Source organism: Podarcis tiliguerta (assembly GCF_965153285.1).
Source record: "Podarcis tiliguerta genome assembly, chromosome: 2".
Taxonomy (NCBI): domain Eukaryota; kingdom Metazoa; phylum Chordata; class Lepidosauria; order Squamata; family Lacertidae; genus Podarcis; species Podarcis tiliguerta.
Genome location: NC_139535.1, coordinates 119,359,798 through 119,385,079, shown reverse-complemented (window position 1 = coordinate 119,385,079; position 25,282 = coordinate 119,359,798). Strand labels below are relative to the sequence as shown.

The 25,282-nt window shown below is 44.5% G+C and overlaps 1 protein-coding gene across 1 annotated transcript; it reads left to right on the top strand.

Annotated features, from left to right (window-relative positions):
* Nucleotides 1-803: 803 nt before the first annotated feature.
* On the top strand, nt 804-24,647 carry ENDOU (endonuclease, poly(U) specific). The gene is made up of 10 exons (XM_083428313.1): nt 804-866; nt 3,889-4,054; nt 14,018-14,152; nt 14,636-14,674; nt 14,975-15,140; nt 17,994-18,196; nt 19,221-19,334; nt 19,989-20,095; nt 21,952-22,094; nt 23,449-24,647. Exons 2-10 carry the CDS (start codon nt 3,997-3,999, stop codon nt 23,561-23,563), a joined length of 1,080 nt encoding a protein of 359 aa, XP_083284439.1. The 5' UTR covers nt 804-866; nt 3,889-3,996; the 3' UTR covers nt 23,564-24,647.
* The last annotated feature ends 635 nt before the right edge of the window (nt 24,648-25,282 follow it).

Below are 25,282 nucleotides of genomic sequence, written 5' to 3'. Positions count from 1 at the left end.
TTAAGTACTTAATTTGTTCCGGAGGTCCGTTCTTAACCTGAAACTGGTCTTAACCTGAGACACCACTTTAACTAATGGGGCCTCCCTCTGCCACTGCCATGCGATTTCTGTTCTCATCCTGAAGCAAAGTTCTTAACCCAAGGTACTACTTCTGGGTTAGCAGAGTCTATAACCTGAAGCGTCTGTAACTTGAAACGTCTGTAACCTGAGGTACCACTATAGTTTCAGCTCTCAAAGTGTAGCCAACCCTCCTTTCAAGAGAGGAGAGAGTCACTGCCAAGCATTTCTTATCATTCTTCGCAGCTACTTCCTGACAAAACGCCCAATCCTGGGAAACATTTCCCAGGGCTTATCCACACTTCTTGGCAAGCTGCTCCCACGCCTCTGCTGGAAAGCTGCTCTATAGCGCTCCAAAAGATTGCTATTTGTTCTGATCGTTTACTAAAGAACGGGGGGGGGGGTTCCCTTGGAAGGGGAAAGCGCTCGGACCCCTGCTTTCTCGGCATGGCGCAGGTGGGAGTGTGTCTCGCTCTGGGACACAAAGAGTGACTTCGGGACCTCCCTCCTGTCTGTCCCATCTGCACCTCTGAAAACTTTGGACAGTACTTTTGTTCCCTTGCAGTCGCTTCGCATCTCACTTCTTCTGGGGCGGTGTTTCATTTTCCGCCTTGCCAGTGGCAGCCTGTCCCTGCCGACTGATTGTTAGCTTTTACCTGTTGCTAGGAAACTGCTGATGACCTCACTGTTGACGTCATAATGTGATGTTGGCATCATAAGTCCCTAAGACACCGTAGGTTCAAACCATCCTGTATCAAGGAGGATTCTCTATACGAGTTTTTGCCTTAACAGCAAAAAGAAACGAGCTTGTAAGCTGCCTAGGGTTTATATGAGGAGGCATATTGAATCAAATCTACTTAAACATTTGTAAGGAGCATAGTTTTGGTGCAGAGTTGTACAGTTGTACAGCACAATCAACCAGTGATGCAAATGATACTCCTAGCCTAGAGTAATGCATTATTATCCCAGTAGATGGTGTGGGTTTGATAACATTTGTTAGAAAGTGAATATGATGAAACTTTGGTCCAGGAAACTTCAGTCACAGGCTCAACATTCACTCTGTTTCTGATATTTGCCAAATTTTGAGGATGCTGTGCTGTATGGTAAAGGTAAAGGTAAAGGTAAAGGTAAAGGGACCCCTGACCATTAGGTCCAGTCGTGGCCGACTCTGGGGTTGCGGCGCTCATCTCACTTTACTGGCCGAGGGAGCCGGCGTATAGCTTCTGGGTTATGTGGCCAGAATGACTTAGCCACTTCTGGTGAACCAGAGCAATGCACGGAAATGCCGTTTACCTTCCTGCCGGAGCGGTATCTATTTATCTACTTGCACTTTGACGTGCTTTCGAACTGCTAGATTGGCAGGAGCTGGGACCGAGCAACGGGAGCTCACCCCATCGCAGGGATTCGAACCGCTGACCTTCTGATCGGCAAATCCTAGGCTCTGTGGTTTAATCCACAGCACCACCCGCGTCCCTATATGCTGTATGCTATTGTCACCAAATAACAATTCCCAGAGCAGTTTGCACTTTTCGGGAAAGTGTCAATTAAGGAAAAAAAGGCAAACAAAGTTAATGACCAGTTAGAGGAGAAATGGATAAATCTGCACTTTAACAAATAGCATAAAAGATTAGCACCTACCTGAAGCATTGGCAAAGGGGTACATTGAAAGCTGCATTAGCAATCATTTTTTATTTGGTGCATACATCCACAATTCCAGTTGTGAAGCAGGGGAAAAGCCAGGATCTCCTGCACCAGATGGTTTTATTGTGTGTTCCCTTGTTATGTCTTCATTCTATGACCTTTTCCCTGCCCTTTCATCAGTGATGATGGCTTTTAATTAAATAGTTCCATCAGTGCACAAACAAAAGACATTTCCTGTCCTCAAGAAGCTTGCAATTTTAATCTAGACAAAGGGAGATACCATGTGCTTTTTCCAGTGGCTGACATTTTGCCATTGTAACTCTTTTCATGTTGGATTGTGAAGGGTGTAGCATTTTAAATGGATCTTCACAGATATGTGAATGGATCTACACAGATATGTATCCCCTTTTATGCTTACATTTGGATTTTCTGACTGTCCTGTGCAAAGATGAGGACTGTTCTCATAGCTTCTTGAATGGTTCAGACTTACAAATCACGATGATAACCAAATTAAATTGCTAACCGCTGACTTGATTGAGAAGACGTTTAACCAGGGGACTCCACAGCTGTCTCTCCAGGATGTCTTCACTCACTGTCTGTCAACTTTTTTTTTTTTTTGCTGGAAACAGGCTTGTCTACAGTTGAGCATTATTTAGCTGTTAATCCATTCCACCCCTCTTCTGAATTGGACCAGAGCAGTCCACACCCGCATTTATGTGAATTTGTATTTGAGGAGCAACTTTGGTTTTGCCCAGTCATAAGAGCAGGCATTCTCTTTTGTGTTTGTCCCTGGCTTCTAATTTGTTGATTATATTATGACAATTAAGTACAGACAGGACATAAATGCAGAGAGCAGCTTTTAGGAAATGTGCAGAAGCACACAGTCAGGCAATTGTAAATTCTCAGCACACAATTTTCTTTAACTTGGCTAGCTGGTGCAGTTTCTTTGGTTTGGTTCAAATCTGAGGGACCAGCACGCACATGGGATGTTAGGGGAGGGATAGTACCTCTGGTGGGGGACATGTCAAGCTTCTTCTGGGGTAGTTTGTCCACCTTTAGTGCCCACTCTGTACTCAGCAGCACTCACATGGCTCCTAGAAGCTGTCAGCATACGACAGTGGGCATACGCAAGGAACAGTTTTGACTGGTCAGCTAAATCAGGTGAGGGGAGCTGATGGGTTTCAAACCCCTCAATGAGTTAGGGACTTCCCCTACATGCGAAGACAAGCGCTGGCAGATTGAGCTGGTGAGACGAATATTGGGTCCAATGGCCAAGAAGGTGGTTTCTAACACAAGTTTGACTTCACCCCTGAAGGTGCACTCCATTGTTTCTCAAGACAGATTGCCAACAACCACAGCATTTATCTAACTATCTATGCTCCTCCAGTTAGAGCTGGAAAAGACATGAAAGCATATGTAAATTTTCAACACACACTTTTCAGATTAACATTCCTCTGCAATACCTGGCACAAATTTTTTTAATATTTGCTTGTACAGTTGCAAAGTTCAGAAAAAGTTCAAAAATTGAAAATTAAGTAAGTTTGCCTTTAAATGCGAGTTACTTCTAATTTCACCCCATCCCTACTTGAGGTATATACAGTATCTGCATCAGAAGGATGTAGAGCTGACGTTTTATTTGACATTTGTGTCCTTACACAAGATTGCCGGAAGAAATATCAACAACCTCACATTTGTCCTTACACAAATGTAAGGTAGATCACTATTATTCTCTTCCCCATATTGCAGACTGTGGGTGATGCTGAAGATAATTTGTCGAAGGCCACTTACAGAATTTGAGGCTGAACAATCAGATTTTAACCAAGGGCTTTCTGGAGCATGACTCCACTTCTTAATTGCTACAGTTTCAGAATCATGGTGCTAAAGCAACAGTTGGGGCTCTAGGCTTATAAAGTTCCCCAAAATAAACCCACTGCTAGTAACTATATCTTGAAACACCTCTGTTGTAGAGCGGAATACATATTGCCACAGAAGCTACAAACAGGAATTTCCTGCCTGATGGCTGTGCTAATTTGATTGATATCACACAAGGTGATGCACAGACTCATACCTATGGCAGGAGCATCGCTGACTGACACTCACATGCACCTCTTCCCACCCTGTGTGATGCCATGCTATCTCTCTCCAACCCTCAAAGCTCCTCCTCATTTGCTTTGCATGAACCACCCATAGCTTTATATATATAACCATGCTGCGATGAAAGACAACTTCAGTTGGTTGATTCTCTTCCCTGTGCCTCCTTGAAACTTCACCCTCATCACCATCTCTGCCACTGGGACCATGAAAACCTGGGCATGTCTTCTCCTGGCGGGAGCTTTCTGCAGCCTGGCATCTGGATGTAAGTAGTAGTAGTAGCAGTAGTAGCAGTAGTTTTTTTAAAAATAGATTGGGTGTTTAGATTACCTGTACCCAGAGAAAGAGATGCTTTATGGTTTGATGCTGCACAGTGCTGAGGAAGAACTGCTTAAGGAACTATTGTATTGTCCACCTCCAGGTGCTGTTGGACTTCAGCTCCCATCAGCCCCAACCACCATGGCCAAAGGTCAGGGACTATAGGAGGTGGAGTCCAGCAGGCCACATGTTCCTCCCACCATGACCAATAGTCTGCACTGACTATCAGTGGTTTAGTGGTTTCACATAGGACTATTTCCAAGCTTTACCTTGAAATGCTGGGGATTGAACCTGGGACATTCTACATGCAAAACATGTGTCCTGCCCATGCCGCTGAGTTATGGTCCTTCCCCTTGCAACTGCAGAGCCACCTCTAAGTCCAAAACTGAGAGGCTCCAATCCTAAACACATTTACTAGCAAACAACTCCAAGAGAGCAGGACTTACTTCCAAGTAAATATGCCTAAGGTTGCAATGAAAAGAGATGGTTGATTACTCTGCATTTGATTGCTATAAGCTCAATAACTCCTAGGTGGGTCTCAAGCTGATTCTTTTGCCAGGCATTGCACTTAAGGTGACAGCAGATGACAGGAATGTTCCACCTGTGAGGTTGGGTGAGCAGCACATGCAAGCAATTCATCACTTTATATTGCAGTCATCAAGGGAATGTGTGAACTAGAGCTGTTCCACAAATCCCAGTGCTTTTATCCTTTAAAAAATGTTTTGGTACTCATTTTGACTCAAGAAAATCACCATTTTATAGTTCAATTTGGGAAAAATAAATACAGTAAATGGACAAAAGCACAAAGATTCACAAAATGTTTAGGAGTATGCATACCTCTGTGTCCCCCCAGAAATAAAGCACTGGGTAGCACTCCACTGAAAAGTGGCCATTGAATGTATGCTACTTGAAATGAGTGTGCGCGCACACGCACACACACAGAGTAAACAATGCTGATTCCCGTGGGGGGTTTTGGGTGGTACTGGGGAGTTCATTGGGCCAGGTGTCCTCAGTGGGCTCCCCTCCTTGAGTGGGTTCATCTCCTTCCTTTGGTGCCTGCTGCCCTTGCCTTCTCCCTTTTGAGTGCTTTTGCCTGGCAGCAATAGGCTCTTCCTGATCTGTGAGAATGCCCCTTGTTTGTTTGCTTGCCTGGATGGAGAGATGTCTGTGTGCGCACAGAAGCTTTTGACTTGTGCATGACTGAGATGTAGCCTACTGTACAGAGGTAAGAGTCACATCCATTGCACTGCCTGTTTTGCCTTTGGCTCTAACCACTGCACAGCATGTTGCCCCCAGAAGGTTGTGCATGAAGTGGCTCATTGAAAAAAGTTCCCCACCTCTGGGCTTCTGAAAAAACACCTGCAACATATTTAATGGTGTGCCCTTCTCTTTCCCATCTGGACATACAGCTAAATTGGATTGTAGCTTTAGTATAAGCTGGATTCATGCCAAATTCATTCTCCAGACAGTTTTTTAGAAATAAAAAACTATTATATTATATTTATGATCATTGGCAAATACCTGCTCAGTTGTAGTACTCATTAGCTAACCAGGATAAAAGGGAGCATAGTGACTGTTCTGGTAGTCGCACAAAGCTATAGTATTACTGTTCAGGAGAGATGATTTGCCAGTGGTCAAGTCTGCCACTAGACAAGAAGCTGTCTTAAACACCGTGAGGTGTTTAAGAAGAAATAATATTAAAAAAGGTTATGCATTTCTATGATTTGGTAAATATGGCTGTTATTGTGTGCAGGCCCTGTTGATATTAGAGAAAGAGTACTGTGAAAATGCTGTCCTTGATCATGGTTCCAGTAGTACATTTCCAAGTTTCTCTCACTGAGGGGAACACAAAAATATTCCATTGCTTCTAGTCCCTGCAGTCCAGCCCCAAAGAGTTATTCAGCCTGCACCACTGCTTGTCATTCCACATAGCTAGAAAAGGCTGGTTCATGTGCAGTATGGGTTATTATTGTCACAGAGTTACTGCCATAATTAGGGGGAAATGGACTGAATGAAGTAGAGCCACTTCCCAAGTTCTTTGGGCTTTTCCAAAATCTGTCATTTTTAAATTGCATCATCTTGTAATAGAAAAGCACCGTGACACTATAGGGAAGGTCCTTGCCTTTGGGGAAGGGTTGTGGCTCAGCAGCAGAGCACGTGCTTGGCATGCAAAATGTTCCAGCCTTAATCTCTGGCATCTCTTGGTAGAGTTGGGAAACCCTGGATGTCAGGAGAGCTGCTGCCAGTCAGAGCAGAGTGGACAATAATGAGAGAAACAGCCCAAGGATCAGACTTGTATTCCTCTTCGGTCTTCTAAGAACATGGCGCTGCCACATATGGAGCGAGGAGGGGCAAAGAAGGGGAGTCTGGTGAGCTGTGGCTGCCGTGACAAAGCCAATCTGACACTCCCATGCCGTGTCTATGCTGTGCCCACACCAGGCTGTTTCTTATTCTCAAAATACGCAGATTCACAGCATAGTTCTATCTTTTTGTGCCAAGTCATCTTAAGCAAACGTCCTGCAAAACTGGAGGGGGGGGGTGTAGCTACGAGACTATAAAACCCAAGCCTGATGATATCTGGGCCTTTGACTGAAGAGAGAAATTTACCAAGAACAGCACAGCCCAAGATGACCTAAATTTTTCCACCACGGTGAATTTTCTGCCCCGCCCCCTTTGAAATGCTACTCAAAGCAAACAGTACTAAAACAGAATTGTGCATGTCAGTTTTGCATATATTAAATGCTTCACTGATTGCAAGGGCACACTAACCTTCCTCTAGAACACTGTTCATGCTTCTGGTGGTGCACGATAGTCCTCTCTCAGTATCAAGGCTGACTACTCGTGTGTTGTGTCCTTCAATCCAGAACCAGGAGAAGCAGACAGGTGGTTTTGCCAAAGACTTATGGGCTGGGAGGAACATCCAATATCTACAGCTAATTAGAGCTGATTGGTTTCTTGAGAAGATGTCCTCCTGAGTCTGTAACACTTCAGAATGCTGCTGGGAGGGATTGTTTGTGAATGCTGTTTTTAAAATAATAGAAACACTGTTTTACTAGTTTTCTACTTTCAACTTTCATTGAAGTTCTTTTCATGCGCCAGAGCATTGAAACATGAGATTTTTCCTACCTGAATTAAGAAGTGGTACAGGCCCAGCAGAACTTTACCAGCAAGATCAGCCATAGAACATAAATCACATACAGGCTTTATCATGAAGATGGTTCTGGGCTGTTGCCTGACACATTGCTTTCCCTGCAGCTGTTTGCACCATCTTCTTCCTGCCTGGGGGCATGAGCTGTGCATTAAGTTATGGCACCTTCCCTTTAATGCCAGCTTGGCCCTGCATCTGTGGGTGCCGTGCAGCATGCATGGCCCTGGCACTGAAATTTGTGGGTGCCCGACTCCTTCATGGGGAATTTTGTGGGTGCTCAGGTACTCAGGGCCCCAGGGAGTTGACACCTATGCTTTGACCCAAGAGATTTGGGTTCAAATCCCTGTTCAGCCATCCCTGTGCCAGTCAGTCTGTGAGGCTTGGTGAGAACAGCTGGGAGGGGTGGCAGATCTGCTGTGCCCCCCCCCCCGAGCATGCCGCTCCTTGTCTCCTGCGCTTGTCATGCTCCTCCTCTGCACCCCCCCCCAGCCTGCTCCTTTCCAGTCTCCATTTTCTCCCCACCACAACAACCTTCAGCACACGAGGACTTTCCTGGGCCACCTCAGGGGGTGGTGGCAAAGGTGGAGGAGGTCTCCTCTCTGTCCTTCCTGTGGATCAGGTAAGGGAGAGGGAAGGTTGAGCAGGAGCAACGCTGGATTCACGGTGGTGGGGGCAGTTTCCCTGCACAGGGTGCTGTGCCGAGGGGAGCAGAATGGAATAAATATTTAGGAGGAGGTGCCAAATTTTATTTTTATTCAGGGCACCATATTACCAAAGTCCTTCCCTGGCAGGAGGTGGCAATGGCTCCACAGGAGCCTGAGCAGGAGGATGCAGTTCTGTCACTTAGAATCATTGCCTTCACAGATGGGAACAGATCCACCTGCAATCCTGATGTTCCCACAAGGCGAGTGAGTGCCCTATACTTAATCTTTAGAAGCTCAGTGGGAGGGGTTGGGAAACTTGTTGGGACAGCTTCGTCACTTCTGACCAGTTCTGAACTTCCTGTCCTGCTCCTGAACTTCTGACCTCCTGACCTCCTGACTCTTGATCATGGTGTCTGTTGCTGAGTCTGCACTGTTACTTTTCTGGATAAATAGCTCTTCCATCCTCAGAGCCACTGTCTCCATATGTTGCGTGTGACAATACTGGGCTAGATGGACCAATGGCATGACTCATTCTAAGGGTGTTTTCTACATGACGGGCAAGATGTTCTCCTCTCCTGATGTTCAGCCAATATCTACCATCCTGTAACTCAAACCCACTAAATTAAGGTTACCAGATTTTTTTCAATAAATCCGGGACACTTTTCAACTTCAATGGATTTTGTATGGGAACTGATTTGTAAATCCGGGGAATGTCCCCAGGAAACAGGGATGCCTGGTAACCTTACACTAAATGCTCTGCCCTTTAGGGCAGCAGAGAGCAAGGCTCTGTCCACATCTAAATGGCAACCCATAAGGTATCTGAAGAGGGCTATCATTCATGTCCTCCCTCAGTTCTCTTATTCCTAGGTTGGAGGTGTTGACCTAGTGTCAGAAAAATCCTCATCTTTGCAGTGGTGAGGGAGGGGGAGGGTACAGCAACAACAGCAACTTTATTATTTATACCCCATCCATCTGGATGGGATACCCCAGCCACTCTGGGCAGCTTCCAACACACATAAAAAGATAATAATATGCCAGACATTAAAAACTTCCCAATACAGGGCTCCCTTCAGATGTTTTCTAAAAGTTGTGTAGCTCATTATCTCCTTGACATCTGAAGGGAGGGTCAGAGGCATAGCAAGCCCAGGTGGTACCCAGTGAAGAATTTTTTGACACCCCCCCCCCACATTGACAGCTCGGGGTAGGCTTGGGAGTCATGGGCGGGTGCCAAATGTCACCCCCTGAGCGATAACACCTGGGGAGGTCCACCCCCCTTCCTATGCCTCTGTGACTCCCAAGTACCTTGAGCCATTGGGGGAAGGGGGGAGCTATGCTGCTTTGTGGGGGAGCTGGCAAAGCTGCTCAGCTCGTCCTCTTGGGAGCCACGGCTCCCGTCTGTCCCCCTCCCTCCCTCCCCGGCTTGCTGTACAGAGGCAAAGCGGGAGCCACTTACACCGAGCCAGGGAGTGAGGGAGGTTGGGAGGGGGACCCCCGGATCACCGTAAGTGGCTCCTGCTTTGCCGCTTTACGGTGCCCCGCCTGGCCATAAGCGGCTCCTGCTGGTGGTGGAGGGATCCCACCACCATCCATACAACACTCCAGCCGCGCCGGTGGCAAACCACTATGTACAGTGCATGTGTGGCGTCGCTACGCACAGCGCATGCGTGCAACACCATGCATGTGTTGTACATAGCGGTTTGCCACCGGTGCCACCCGAGAGCCATACAAACAGTGGCGGGATCCTCCACATGTGCCTGCGGCGGCACGATGGCTGCTCACGCCGACACACCTGGGGTGGTGGGGTGAGCACCCCATGGGGTGCGTTCTTGTCCCCTCCCAGACATGGCACCCGGGGCGCACTGCCGCCCCCGCCACTCCCTTGAGATGCCAATGGGGAGGGTGTTCTACAAGGAGGGCACCACTACCGAGAAGGCCCTCTACTTGGTTGCCTGTAACGTCACTTCTCACAATGAGGGAACTGCCAGAAGACCCTCGGAGGAAGACCTGAGTGTCCAGGCAGAATGATGTGGGTGGAGACACTCCTTCAGGTATCCAGGGCCAAGGGCGATTAGCGTTTTAAAAGTCAGCACCAACACTCTGACTTGTGTTTGGAAATGTACTGGGAGCCGGTGAAGATAATTTAGGACCACTGTTATATGGTCCTGGCGGCCACTCCCAGTCACCAGTCTAGCTGCTTTATTATGGATTAGTTAGAGTTTCTGAGCCACCTTCAAAGGTAGCCCCAAGCAGAGTGCATTGTGTAGTCCAAGTGGGAGATAACCAGAGCATGTACCACTCTGCTGGGATGGCGTGCAGGCAGGTAGGGTCTCAGCCAGCATACTAGATGGAGCTGGTAGACAGCCACCCTGGACACAGAAGAGGAATGAGAAGGTCTTCCTGCTGTAATGTCGGGTTGCACATAGTGTAGAACAAAGAACTGAATCATCATCATATATTTCTTGAAATGCCTGCAATCCTGTGCAAAAAATCCCATCAGTTTAATGAACTTTGTAGAGGCAAATCTATGGGGAGGGTTGACGTCATTTTAAAATGCATATTTTATGAAGTTAATAAATATGTTCTGGTTTAACCGCTCTTTCTTGATGCTTGCTCTATTGCACAATTGCTTGGAACAGTTACTTAATGGATGGTAAGAGTTGCCACATTTAGCAAGCTCCTCAATCTGTCACACATTATGATGAACTGATGATTAATTAACCTGAATGAAGTAACAAAAAGCTACTACCTAGGTGATGATGAATAATAAAGCGAGCCAGCAACCCAGGGACTGAAATATGAAATGTAACACCATGAATCACATTTATTCATCTCTAAATAAAATTTGTTTTTGAGTTTTTAACTTTTGTGTTGAAAATTGAAAAGGGGAGCTAATGTATGGCATATCTGAAAGACCCTGTTCACTCATACGAACCTGTCTGGGTTCTGAGATCCTCAGGAGAGGAAGCTCTTCTCTCAGTCCTGCCAGTCCCACAGGCACACTGGCATGCTTGGAAGGGAAGTAGCACAGAGCCTTCTCAGTGGTGGCTCCTCCCAGACTTTGGAAGTCCCTCCCTAGAGAAGCTAGACCGGCTCCCGTCCTTCCGCCGGAAGGTGAAGAGCTTCTTGTTCCAACAAGTTTTGGGAAATTGACTGCTTTTAACAAAACGGCTAGTGCTGTATGGTTTTTATTGTAATTATTTTTATGGTTTTGATAGGGGTGTGTGTGTGTCTGTGTGTAGATATAGTTTTAATTCTATGTTTAATGATTGTTTTTAGCTGTTCTTATTTTTATCTGTAAGCTGCCTTGAGTCTCTGCTAGGGAAAAAGATCAGACCCTCAAATGTACTGAGTACAAGCAATCAGAATAAGGTTCGCTATTTGACTGCTGATTCAGGACTCTAAGCTGTGTTTTATATAATCGACTTTTTATTTTGTTCTGTATATACTGCAATGTTCTTTTGTTGCAATGGCTGCAATGGCTGATGCAATTAAAGTCTCATTCATTCATTCATTCACTGAGTCAAGTGGTGATCTTCATGTGGAGATAATCTCGCTCCCCACCCCCAAAACTGAAGGCCGTTAAAAGAGGGGTCAGTGCATCATACTTTCATCTCTGGTAAACATGTGTTGCAGGTTTATGAATTATTTCAAAACTTTACAAAACCAATTTTATTAGAAGCAAGAGTAAGTTTTAAAAAGTAGTGTGTTCCATGGAAACAGACGCTTTCTCAAACTACTTTGAACTTCAAAAACCGTGACACAATATAGTATGCCGAAATGTCCGCTTCCAATTTCCACTGATGTTCTGAGGCAGATTTGCACTTTGAAAATCACTGAGGTTTCCCCTGGCAATCAAAATGTGCTTTTTATTTCCCCAGTCATTAACAGCAGGTTTCGGGGAATTTTGCTGACCCCCTGTAGATTGAATCTCTTACCATGATCAGGAGATGGCAAAAAGTCTCACTAGTGTCTACTCTGCTCAAGCTTACAAGCTTCGTTATATAAACAAGCATGATTACAGCCATTTGCCTTCGGCAAATAAGATGCATTGTGGAACTCTTGTCCTCCTGAGAACAAGAGAACGCTCGCACATATTTAGTTTGTGGAGCTGCATGTGAAATCATTTGATTTATATTCTAGAGAGTGATGGAAATCAGGGTCACATTCAAAGAGTTGCACAGCTTCCAGGGATGTGTGGATCTGTCAATTTGGATTCTCTCTGCTTCTCATTTTTTCATAATTTCACTTTGCCCCTTTGGATCACTTTTGTAATCACAAAAACCAACATTTTATTGTGCAATAATATACACATTTTAAATTTAATTTCCCCTAATATACACATTTTTGCAAGCAGTTTCCCCATATTCCCCGCATTTATTTGTGTTATTTATATATGTGTTTATGGCCACTCCCCTAACATGCACATCTTTAAATACATTCTTTGGGTTTGGAGAAGTGCATCACAAAATCTGGACAAGTGCATATTTTGAAGGATACTCATGTTTCAGTTCATGCAAATTAGGCAACTGCACATTAAAAGACGAAGCATAATGAACACACACACCATTATATATCAGCTCCATCAGAGTGTCTGCATCACTTGCCTTCCATTCATGTCCTAAGATTCCATATTTTTTTTGCACTAAAAGGAAGCAGATTTCATTTAAAAAATATGCTTCTGATTGTAAATAAATAAAAAATATCAAAGCAGTTTTTAAAAAGCCTCAAGGTGGATAGTCAGTGTGGTGCCCTCCAGAAATTTTGAATTCTCTCTCCTATCTCCCCTGACCATTGGTCCTGCTGGCCAGGGCTGATGCAAGTTGTGGTCCAAAACAGCTATCCATGTTCCCTACCTCTGTGCTATTACTGGTGGTCCTGTGGTTCTTTGCCTATAATATTTATAATCTACTTTAGATGGACAGGGAATAGGAGCAAAGGAGGGGGGAGGGTTGCCAGCTTCTTTTCTTATCTAGCTCTCCTGGGTGCTCTGCTTTTGTCTCTGGGGGTGGGGGGATCTGCATGCTGTTAAGGCACAAGAGCAGAGCTGGTGGAGAAAAGGAGGTAACCCTGGGAATAAGTGGTGCCTGGCATAGGATAAAATAGAGGTGAGTCAGCTTGTAGGAGGGAAACAGGTAAAGTGAGGTTGACACACTTCATAGATGCTGCTAAAGTATTGCTACTCACCAATCTCTGCCGAGAAGTAGCAAGAGATTCCAGGGGTCTTGGCACATAACCAGGTTTTGTGTTTCCTTGGCTAGTGTTTTTATGAAATATGGTTTATTCATACATAGTTACACCTGAGTTTTATGGAGAAAGAGTTCACAGTATTTACATCTCAAGAGGCGCTTGTCCTTTCCCAGCAGCACAGCATCGGATTCAGAGGCATCTTAATTATGTATCATTTATTACATTTGCATACCGTCTTTCATCCGTAGCTCTAAGGGTGGTTCACAGCATAAAAATGCAAGATAAAAACACAAAATACATAATAAAAACAACAAGAACAAACACCTCCACCCCCACCCCCAAGGAAGGTAGGGGGGACCATAATGAGTGGAGTTCATGGCACTCACTCAAAAATGTATCTATTTGGTGACCTTGCTTCTCCCAGCTTCTTGAAGGAAACAGTAATGCAATGCTGTTATGTTATTGGTAAGAGTGTCTCTAAGCACAGAGTGCCCTTCCCTCATACTCACAACTTTAGCCAGTCCCAGCATAATTAAGGAGCTGAGAAGGGATGATAGCTCAAGGCTGCAGCATATGTTTGTATTCTGAATGCTCTGGGTTCAATCTCTGGCATCTCCAGGTGAAAAATGTGAGGCTGCAGGTGATTTGAAATGTACCCACACCTGAGATACTGGAGAGCCATCAGAGTAGACAATCTGGCAGCTTCCTTTTTGCATGGATTAAGCTAGCCAGTAGCATCTCCTGTATATTCTAAGGGACTCATCACTTCTTGCAGCATTCTGATAACACAAACAAATGTTTCTGAAACAGTTTAAGGTTGTACTCCACTAGCCCTCCTAACCTATACAGTGGTACTACACCCCTTTCTGCATATGCCCACTTTCACTTTGACGGCAATCTGCTAATCCACAGAATCCAACCTTAATTTCAGCTTTGTATGGCCCGCCTGATTCCTGCAAAGGGCGATGTAATGAAAAATACAATCCAAAAGATGTTTGCCACTGCAACAGCAAATGTGAACGACACCAGAACTGTTGTGAAGACTACCATAGCCATTGCCATCAAGGTGAGTGAAAACTCTGGACACTAATGTTACTAAAGTTCTCCTGTGGTCATTCCCTGCTTAAGTTGTCTTCCTAAAGCCATCTGGTTGACCTCCTCTGTGGGAAACAGATGGTGAACTAGGTAGGCCTTAGGTCTGGTCCAGTTTGGTATGACAGAAACATCCATATAAATAAATGGAAAAGGTTTATACCTGTCTGGTCAGGGGGAAAGGTGGGGTATAAAACAACAACAAAAACACTGGACTAATGGGTTTTGGTTCTTGATGCTAGCCTATCATCATCACTACCATCCTTACAATTGATTACCCACCCTTCACCCTAAGGGTGTGTTGCAACAGCTAAAATACAATATTTTCTTTTAAAAATATATCACTATCACCAAGATGCCCTTAAGAGTCAAGACACTTCTCAAAAAGTTTCATTTTGCATTGGTCACGGGGCCTTGATATGGTTTGTGTACAATCATTTCTCCTTTCTTTTATCAGCTAATGTAGATGGCAAAGAAACGGGCACAGTATTTGATGGTGAGTACTTGAATTGCTTTTTAGACGAGTTGTTTGTGACATGTAGAATAACAAACCAGGAGCAGATGGTGAGTTGGTTCACTGGCGAGAGTTGTTGGTTGCTACTGTGGAGGAACTGAGGCGGCAGCATGCTTCTGAACACCAGTTGCTGGGAACCACAGGAGGGGAAAGTGCTGTCTTGCTCAGGTCCTGAATGCAGGCGCCTGGTGGGCCACAGTGAGAACAGGGTTCTGGACTAGATGGGTCATTGGGCAGATCCAGAAGGTTGTCCTTACACTCCAATGTCTGTCTCTCCCACAGGGGAATTCTCCAGTAGTGATGATGCAATCACCAATGAAGAATTGCAACAAACATCTGAGCAGCTTTACCAAAGCGACATTAACAGAGCTGGGGAGGCTGATATAACCCTTAACAAGCAACACTTAGCTTCAAAGAATCAGGAGAACAAGGACCAGTCCCCAGAACCGTGAGTTCCACACAGACTTGATACATGAAGGTGCCCTGTTTTTAAGAGCATTAAGTCTCTGGCTACTGGATCAGGCCAGTGGCCCGCCTCCACTCCAGTATCCTGTGCTCACAGTGGTCAACCAGATGCCCCCAAAGTGAAAACCCCAAGCAGGACCTGAGCACAGCTGTATTCTCCAGTTGCAGCTCATTATTTGGTATTCAAAGGTAGACTGTTCTTGTCTGCCATGTCCACCCTCTCCCAGACCACAAAAAGCACTCTGCAGGTGCCCCAAGACCATCAATGTCAGTGTTACACATTTGCAAGGCTGGCACTGAAATAACTTGCGACGGGAGCTCTGATAAAACCCTATCAAGCTAGACTTAAGCAGCTGCAACTCCAGCGATGGAGCTGAAGCCTGCATGCATTTAATGTTTGTAAAGAGCAGATTTAAAATAATTATTCTCGCTCAATTGAGTGGATGTATCTTGTCTTCCACTGGGGAAGTCTGCCCCCTGGTGGCCGCTTGATCCTGCAGCGGTTTAAATCATAGAATCATAGAATCATAGAGTTGGAAGAGACCACAAGGGCCATCGAGTCCAACCCCCTGCCAAGCAGGAAACACCATCAGAGCACTCCTGACATATGGTTGTCAAGCCTCTGCTTAAAGACCTCCAAAGAAGGAGGTCTCCAGCCTGCAGATGGATGAAAAGAGAGAGAGCGCGAGCAATCAAGAGACTGCCACTGCCAGTAAGGGCAAGAAAATTAACGCAGACCACGTAAGGTTTATAGGCAGCAAAATACAAATTATCAAACAAAGCCAGCATCTTAGTAAACTGCCACCTGCTTCCAAAACCATTTGCTACAAACATAGGAAGGAGCCCCCCTCACAAGGCTGTTAGGAAGATTTCACAGGCAGGGGAGCTTTCTGGAAGGAAGTGTCTGAACCGCCCTGAAGTGCTTTGTAAAATGCAACCAAATTATTACTACGTTCAGTTTGGATAACCAGAGCAGCCTTCCCTCCCCACCACACACCACGCTGGAAGAATCCCTTTGAGTGTCCGAAACCCCCAGTCTGCAATTCCAACAACCCTAGTTTGCAATGTACTTTTTATTTAACAGCCTTACAGTTTAACAATTAGCAAGATTATTAAATTCTGTCTTTTTAAGTAACTTAATAATTAAAGCCTTTTTGCTAAAACCAGCAGAAAACAGTACCAAACACCCGCATCAAAGTAGCCCATTCAAACATTTATTTCAACCACCTTCCTCTCTGCAGATTCCCAACTCCCATCCCATCCTATTGGACCCACGTCTCCTACCTGCAGGGCGTGCCTCCGGGTTAGCAGGAGGTGGAAAGATGCTGAGCTCTAGAGTTGCACTTTTAAACAGTTGCATCCCACGGCTGCAGCTCTCTCTCCTGATTGCTCGCTCTCCCCACAGTTTTCATCTAAGTGCCCTGAGTGGCCTCCTGCCCTGCCAAGCAGAAACACAGCACAGTAAATGTAGATGATGCTCAACTGGTTGCATCTCAGCTACAGGAAACAGGTTTTAAAGGAGGGCGGTGGAATCTACCTATTTAACATTCTAGCGCTTAAAGCAAAGGTGGGAATACTCATTGAGATTCTCAACTTTAAAATTTGCATGTGGACATCCAAAAATCTAAAAATTTCAGTTCATTAATTGCAAGTGGATATTCCATTTACAATTTTTAAGGGGAAACTATTCCTTTTACTGGGCTTTTGTGCACCAGTACTTTGGAAGCAAGACTTGAGTTACAGCCAAAAAACAACTATACTTTTTTGAATGTTGGGTATCAGGTTTCCTATTTTCTTTAATGCTATAACATACACATGAGTAATACTGATTACTGAAACAAAGGTGGGAAATCTCAAGCAAATTTTCCTAGCATGCAGCTTAATCCTATCCATTTTTACTTGGAAGTGCCACAGTGTTCATTGAGGCATTATCCTGGATCAGCATACATAGGATTGCAAAATCCTTTTGGTTGCATATCTCAAATTCCACCTGTATCAAAGGAGTTCTCACTGAATCTGCGTCCTATCAGATGGTGGATCTCAAGCAGAGGATGGAACCCTTAAGCTGCAATCCTATGCTCACTTTCCTGGGAGAAAGTCTTAAGGGGCACAAAAGAACTGTGCAAAATACACGGTTAAACCAACAAGACTTTAAGATTTACTTCCTGCAATAAAAATATTTCACCATAAATGCGAAATTTTGCATTTAGATTTTAATATTTCACCAAAGTTCATATCTATCTGAAATTTCATCTGAAATTTCATTTCCTAATGATGGAGTGACAGACCTCAGTGATTGGAGACATTAAGTTACTTCCAATGTTATTGCTGAACTATACTGCAAGAGGGAAATTCTCATTTCCTTTTAAATTAGACAGATGCCTCAAATGCACACCCATGATAATTTTCATTTTTCTTCTAGGATTCTTTCCAATGAATAGAAGCAGTACATGGTGCTTGTCCTCTTGCCAGTCTCCTCCCTCTTCTCCATCTGCCCACTCACCCTTGTCACACCACCACCTGGGCTCTGAGCCTTCTCCACTTTGGGATTCCCCAGCTGGTTTCTCCCACCATTCCTCTATGTCCAGCCAGTCTGTGACACTCCCCACATGCTAGATTTGTATGATTACAAAGTTGTTTCTTTTTAATAGAAACAAGGCAGCGTTCAGTTGTGTGTTCCCTGAAGTAGTACAGTCCAGGCAGAGGGCATTTTAATAGGAAACATTCCATTTCTGTGTGCTTCGGCTCCTAACCTCAGCAGAGTGTTTAGCTGGGGACCCCCTGAGAACAAAGAAGACCATCTTCATAGCAGGTATTTTTGTTTGTGTGTGTGCAGGCTCTTCAGCTACGTCAACCAGGAGAAGCTCTTCTCCAAGCCTACTTATGCCAGTTTCATTAAGCTGCTGGATAATTATCATAAAAGTGTAGGGACAGGGGAAGAATTCACTGCTGAGCAACTGAAGGAGCAGGATAACTTCCTGAGTGAGGTCATGAAGACTGAGGTGATGAAAGTGCTTTACAAATTCCTGCACAGCAAACGTAAGTCTTTCTTCAGGTCTCTGCCGGCATAGCCACTATGGTCCCTCCAGGTGTTGTTGGCTACCACTCCCATCAGCCCAGACCATGGCCCATGCTACCTGGGGCTTATGGGTATTATAGTCCAAATTTCTGGAGTTGGATACGCCTGACCTATGCAACTGAACTTAAGGGTCTTTTTGGTAGTGGCACCTGAGTTATGGGGTTCCCTCCCCAGAGAGGCCCTCTCCAGGTAAAGACGTTTTCCCCAAGGCCTTTTAAATTTGTGGAATGTTCTCCCCAGGGAGGCTGACCTGGCTCCTTCGTTATACACCTTTAGGCATCAGGCACAAATGTTCCTCTTCAGCCAGGCCTTTGGCTGATTGACATCCTTTTAAATGTGTTTGTGGGAGGAGGTGGGAGGGGAGGGAGATTTGTTGGTTGCAATTGTTTTTATTACGTATTTTGTGTTTTTATCTTGTATTTCTATGTTGTGAACTGCCCCAAGGTCTATGGATGAATGGAGATATAAAAAAGAAATAAATAAAAAGAAATAAATAATTCTTAATATATTTTGGAGAGCTTTTTCTTGCTATTTTATGTGGCTGCTGTTTTTGTCTAAGGTGTGTTTGTGTGCTGGGGTGGGGAGTGGCAGTGCCTGTTGGATGATGAGTGCAACATCATTGCCCAAAACCCTCCTGTACCTATTCTCTCATTTGTATATCCCTCTCTTTCCTTGATATTGTAGTTTTTCTTTCTTGTGCTGCTGTTGTTTTAAAGGAAATCTCTCTAGTGCTGGGAACCCCAAGATTCTTGGGGTGAAAGTCATGACAGTTTAAACATTTTAGTGCAAAGTCTGGCTTTCATTCAAACACGACTTTTTCTGCGAGTGTCACATCATTAGTAAACACAGTTGGTACCCATTGCTTCACCCAAGCTATGCAGAACATTAAAGAGGAGATATAGGATTTCTTTGGGATATTTTATTTTGGTTCTTTTGAGTGAGAAATTAATGCCTTTTGTCTTCCCCCCCCCATCTCTTTCCTAGATCGTTATGGCACAGAAGCAGAGTTTGTTGCTGACCTAAAGGAGATATGGTTTGGCCTTTATTCCAGGGGCAAGGATGAGCATGACTCCAGTGGTTTTGAACATGTGTTTATAGGTACACTCATAAAAACCAACAAACCTCCACCTTCCACAGTTTCATGCAATTACCCGCCTCCACTTATTTGCAACTGTTGTTTGCCCCATCTGCTTCTGTTTTGACACCATTTTTTAAACTTGAGGAAGTTTCTATTTTGAATTATCTAAACAATTAAGAAGCACATGATGATGTCACAACAGCATGTAGCCGGTCAGGTCTAGAAACAGGGTAGCACCATTAGCTTGAATCTACTCGCCTTCTCTGTGGTTTTGGCTACATGAACATTTGCACAGGAAGACTCAAACTGGCATTAATATATATACAGTACTAGACCGCAGGGCAGCTTGCACCACTCCCCTGGGTTCCCTCCAGCTGCACTGCTGCTGCTTACTGGCATGGAGAAGAAGAGGGGCAAGGCAGTGGCAGTGGCAGTGTGCTGACACATTTGCACTGCACTGACTTCATTGCCACTTCACACCTCTGCAACCAGGTTGGCTGAACGGTGCAGCCCGACCACAACATCTGTTGCTGTGCATATATATATATATGTAGATAAATAAATACATATTTTGCTTTTGTTGTTCTCATCACCCGAAAGTAAACTTAAAATGCCCATATTTAGTGGCAGGAGGATTTACTAACCATTAATGGGAAATGTTCTTTACTTTTTAGGGGAAGTCAAGAAAGGAAAAGTATCTGGGTTCCACAACTGGATTCGTTTTTATCTGCTGGAGAAGCAGGGTATAATTAACTATTTCAGCTACAACTATGATGGTCCGGTGAGTATCACTGGAAATGGCTACAGTCTTCCAGACTCTTTGAAGGCATCTTGGAGAATGAAAGTTCCATTAAAAAAAAATCCAGAAATTTTGCATAACAGCTAAAATGAGACACAGACTCTTACCTCAATGACTGCAAACATTGTTTTTTTTTACTATTTTTTATTACTTTGTCATAAGTTATGTACAAATTAACACATAGCCGTGTAAACAATAACAGAAGCACACATCGATCAAGCATTTTAGAAAATTTATTTTAGTGCCACAGAAAGGAGCGAATGTTGGTGGGGCAGTGCCCCTTTGCCCCAGTAAACCAGCCTCTGCTGCCTGTTCCTAGTCTCCCTGCTCTAACAGCCATGTGCCTGATATATAGCAATAAACAACAAAGGGCTTCATTTGGAGGTGCCTCTCCACAAAATACTGCCTTACACTGCCACCTAGGGTTGGGTGACAGAATGAGATGATCCCTAAGAAGCATATTTTTCAGGGGGAATGAAAATGCTGGATGCCAGACTCACCCGCTGCCTATAGCAAAGCTCAAACCACTCTATTAAGTAAACTGCATTCTGCCGTTTAACTGAACTCTCTTAGGCTGTGGTCCTGAATTTTGCACCTGTGGGCAACAGGATATCCTCAGGCATCTCCTCTAGTGACCACCAAGGTCCGAGCCTATTATGTTAATTAAAACAAAAGCCTTCATAACACCCTTTTGGGGAAAGTGTTAGGTGTTTTGCGAGGAGGGAGTCCTGAGCACTGGCAATTTTCTTCTGTGAAATGGGCATGTTGTGGTGCCCATGGCAATTCTCTAGATTTACAATGTGTTCCTGAGTCCCCAAAGGTTGGGGACCTCTCTTCTTAGAACACCTATTTCAGAGGGTGCCTCCCCTTTGAAAGGTCACAATCTGTTATGTTCTGATCACCAAGAGAAGGTAAAGAGGAACAGAGCACAGGGAGTACATATTCTGACTTAGTTTTTCCAAAGTATTATATGGCTGCTTTGCATCTCAAGGCAGCTTACCTCAGAACAGTAAAATGCAGATCCATCAGCACCAAAAAAGCTGTCTCTCTCTTGTCTATGGCCAGCCTGTGCATAAGACCTCTGAGGGCAATCTCAAGGCCTGGGCAGGTTTACCTGGGTACAGTTGGCCATAGGAACAGAGAAAGCAGCCTTCTCATGAGTCCATTTAGTTGGTCCATTTAGCTCAGTATTGTCTACATCAACTGGCTGTGGCTCAACAGGGTTTCAGGCAGGGGACAATCCCAGCCCTACCTGGCGGTGCCAGGTCCTTCAAATAACCTGGTTCCAAATAGTTTAGGGCTTTTAAGGCTGGAAACAAACAGGTAACCAATGCAGCTGGAACATTACAGATGTTTTTTATTATTAAAGATTTTCTTGTTTTACAGAAGTAAGTGTAATGCCTCGTATTTTCTTTTAGGTTTTTTTAGCACATTACAGATGTTATCTGCTCAGACCATGTGCCCCCACAAGCATCCAAGTGATTTCCAAATTACCTTTAAAAGCAGTCTGTCCACTCACTTTATCTGCACCTCATGCAGAGCACATTGCAATCATCTAGCCTCATTTACCCATAAGATGAACCCCTCAACTCTCACAAAAAAAGTATACCTGTATTCTTCCAAACATTGGAGGTGCGGCATGCTTAACCACTTATGTACCACCATCAACACAAATACTCATATACTCAGAACTGGGGAGTTTTCACAGCTTAACATTGCAAAATTCTCTCCCCCCCCCCCAATGTCTTTAAATATCCTCCTTAATTCTCTCTCCCCCCCCCCCAATGTTTTTAAATATCCTCCTTAATAATTTCTGGTGCTTTCGTTTTCCGGTTTAGTGGACCTCATACCCAGATGTGTTGGGGCTGCAGTTCAATTGGGATGGATTTTACAAGGAGGTTGGAACAGCCTTTATTGGAAGCAGCCCTGAATTAGAATTTGGACTCTATTCACTGTGTTTCATTGCTAGGCCTGGAAAAGTGTGAGTATTTACAGGACATTTACATAACTATTGTGTCTATAGACCTCTCCAGTGTGTTGTGTTCTTTTTAGAAAAAAGGGTGCCGGTACTCACCATGAAGCACAATAAGTGCCCCCCAAAACCCGCCATAGTATGCAAGGAAAAGGGAAAGGGAAGGAGGAGGGGAGAGCAAGCTCAAGCTCTTAAAGCTGCAGTTCCTAATTCATTACTATAAATGCAAAATAAGTTCTTAAAGATACAGTTCCTAAATCAGCAATATATGATTTTTTGAAAAGTGAGAAGGGGAGATTTGTTTTGAGGTTCAGTGGATGTCGCTTTCCAATTTCAGTTCTGATTCTTTGGTTTTAACAATATAGAAAGGTAGATAGACTGCAAGAGGGGAGAAGGAGAAGATGCAAGCAAGAGCCTCTGCCTCATGTCTTCTGCCCAGACTGATACCTCAGTCAGTAAAGCATGAGACTCTTAATCTCAGGGTTGTGGGTTCAAGACTCATGTTGGGTGAAAGATTCCTGCAATGCAGGGGGTAGGTCCCTTCCAACTCTACAATGCCATTATTCTTCCTCTTCCTGCACTCCTTAGCACCAACGACATTTTATTACAGTTTAAACCCCTTAATTAGACATTAGGACTGTACAAATACCCCAATTCAGTTCAAGGCCCAAATCAGTTCCTAATTGGATCACTGATCAAAGTCTGAACTGCATTGGGGGTCCTTTGCACAGCTGTACTAATTGCACAGCTGCACTAATATATCTGTGGCATCTAGTCCCTTGCAAAGCAAGCATGGAGTTTGTCTACTGCCTTTGGAATGGAGAGCCAAATACTTTGTTAGTTCAGATGAAAAATGGTCAAGAGGAGGGTGCAGATAAAATTTAAGAGAGAGGACAAGGCAGGTGGCTCAGGAACAGTATTTTATTTCATAAGATGTATATGCCGCTTGATTGTAAAAAATAGAGAAAGGAAAAGAAAAGCCTCAAAGTGGTATGGAACAGGTTCACCCAAACACAGTAAGTTGACTTACTGTTTGTAGATGTTGCAGCTGTCTTATGACTGGTTCTGCTCATGTTCAGGTCACACAGTCCAGGACAATCCGTGTCTTGGAAATATGTTGAGTTGTGATCTGGATGTTTTTTTGTAAGGCTGATGATTCCACATGCACCAGTCTGAGGAAGGGGGAAGGGGGGGAAAGTGGGAAAGGGGAAAGAAGTGTGTTGGTGGCAATGCAAAGCTGACTTGAATAAGAACTAGTTTTCTCCCAGTGTGGAACTTCTGATTGGAACTGTGGTCTGGTTCAAAGGAAAGAGCTGAAGGTTTGAGTAGCAAGATTATTAAATGTCAATCTTCTGTTCTTCAGGTGTCAACTGAAAATTGGGGGCCACAACCTGGGGATTCAGACTTATACCTGGGATAAATCCACCTATGGAAATGGGAAAAAGTACATAGCCACAGCTTATGTGGTCTCCCCATGATGCTACAAGATCCTGAGTATGAAAACATCCTGAATGGCCAGATGCAGTCTGCATGATGCAACCGCAGTTGTATGGGAGCTGCTCTACATAGCATTTCATCTTTCGATTGCACATTTTTGTCTGTTTGTTTGCCTAAGTCATATGGAGTGTGCAACAGGTCTTGTGACTGGAACTCATCTGTGGCAGTGAGCACCATTCATGCCCCAAGTAATACTCTGCCAGAAGTGACTCCACATTTTGCCTAAAGCACAGTCCAAGGTGGATTCACAAAAAAACACCTGGAGAATGTAAATGGAAAGTGAAACAATCATCATCAACAACAACAACTGGGGGAAAACAAATTTTTCTGTCCCACCAACGTAAGAACATAAGAGGAGCCTTCCTGGAGGTCCATCTCGTCCAGTCTCCTGTTCTCACCGTTGCCAACCAGATGCCCATGGGAAGCTCACAAGGAGGACATGCACTGGTGCGCCCTCCACATTTTTGATCCCCAGCAACTGGTATTTAAAGGCATGCCACTTGAGACACTGAAGGCAGGACACCACCACCATCTCTAGGAACCACTGGTGGTCGTATCCTTCTATCTAAGGCAAAATTTGGTATAAAATTGAGGTTCCTACCCCCAAGAAATTTCACAGGCAGCCAAACTAGAGTCAAGAATGCTAGCAACATTTCTCAGCAAAGGTGGGTCCAGGGTTGATGGTGTCCTCCAGGCAAATAGTACTCTAGTGAGCCCCCTGATCTGTCACTGGGTCCTCAAAAGCTGATCTGGCTATTGTGGGAACACTCTAAGCAACCCTGAGCAGCTTAGGGTGGTTAAGTATCCTCCTTTAAAGACAATATTTGAAAGGTTGACAAAAGACATTCCACTATTAGAAGGAGGTTGTTTGGTCCAATAACCCTAAAAAGAGTGAGTAGGGACCTTGAAGGTGACGATCAATAGTTACTACCTGGAGAGCGAACCAAAGAGGCAGTCACACAGGTCCCCTGGTCACAGCCTTTCCTATTATGGTGTGATGTATTGTATTTTTGTTAGTAGTTCTTTCCAAAATTGCAACTTTACATATAAACAAGTGCCTGCAAATTTTGTGGTCTTCCTTTCCTGGTGATGCATAAATTACCCCCTTAGGGTTGCTGGGTGTAATCATGTATTAAATTTTCCGCAGTGCTCCGGAGGAGAGTAGGGAACCTCCAAACACAGAGGCTGAATTAGGCCCATCAGGCCTCCCCATTAGGCCCATTAGGATATTTTGGCCAAGCCACATCCTCCTGCCCTAGACATCAGGTGTGAGGCAGTTAAAGATGCAGCAGGGCCAAAGGGGTTTTGCTTCCAAAGTGTCACACTTTGAGCAAGCCCTGGCAACCAGCTCCACACCCTGCCCCCCCCCAAACACTGTATCTATTTTATTTTATTTTTATTCTGCCATTGCCACCAAAATTGACTGGTTTGGACCTCTTCCCCTCTGATAAATGGGCTTCCAGTGAGGTCATACTGGGGGTTAGTCACCTCTGGCCTAAGGAGTCAAGTACCTTCTGCTCCATCTTGCCTGCCCAGCAGTATTCCATTAGAAAGGCATCCCTTTCAAGTCATCACTGGCAAATCAAAATGTGAGCACTTTAGAGATATAGTCATTGCCTGTTTGATTTGACTTTGGTAGGTATCAAATCTGAGATCTCAAACTCTCCCAATGGTCCCATATGAAATGCCACAGCATGTTA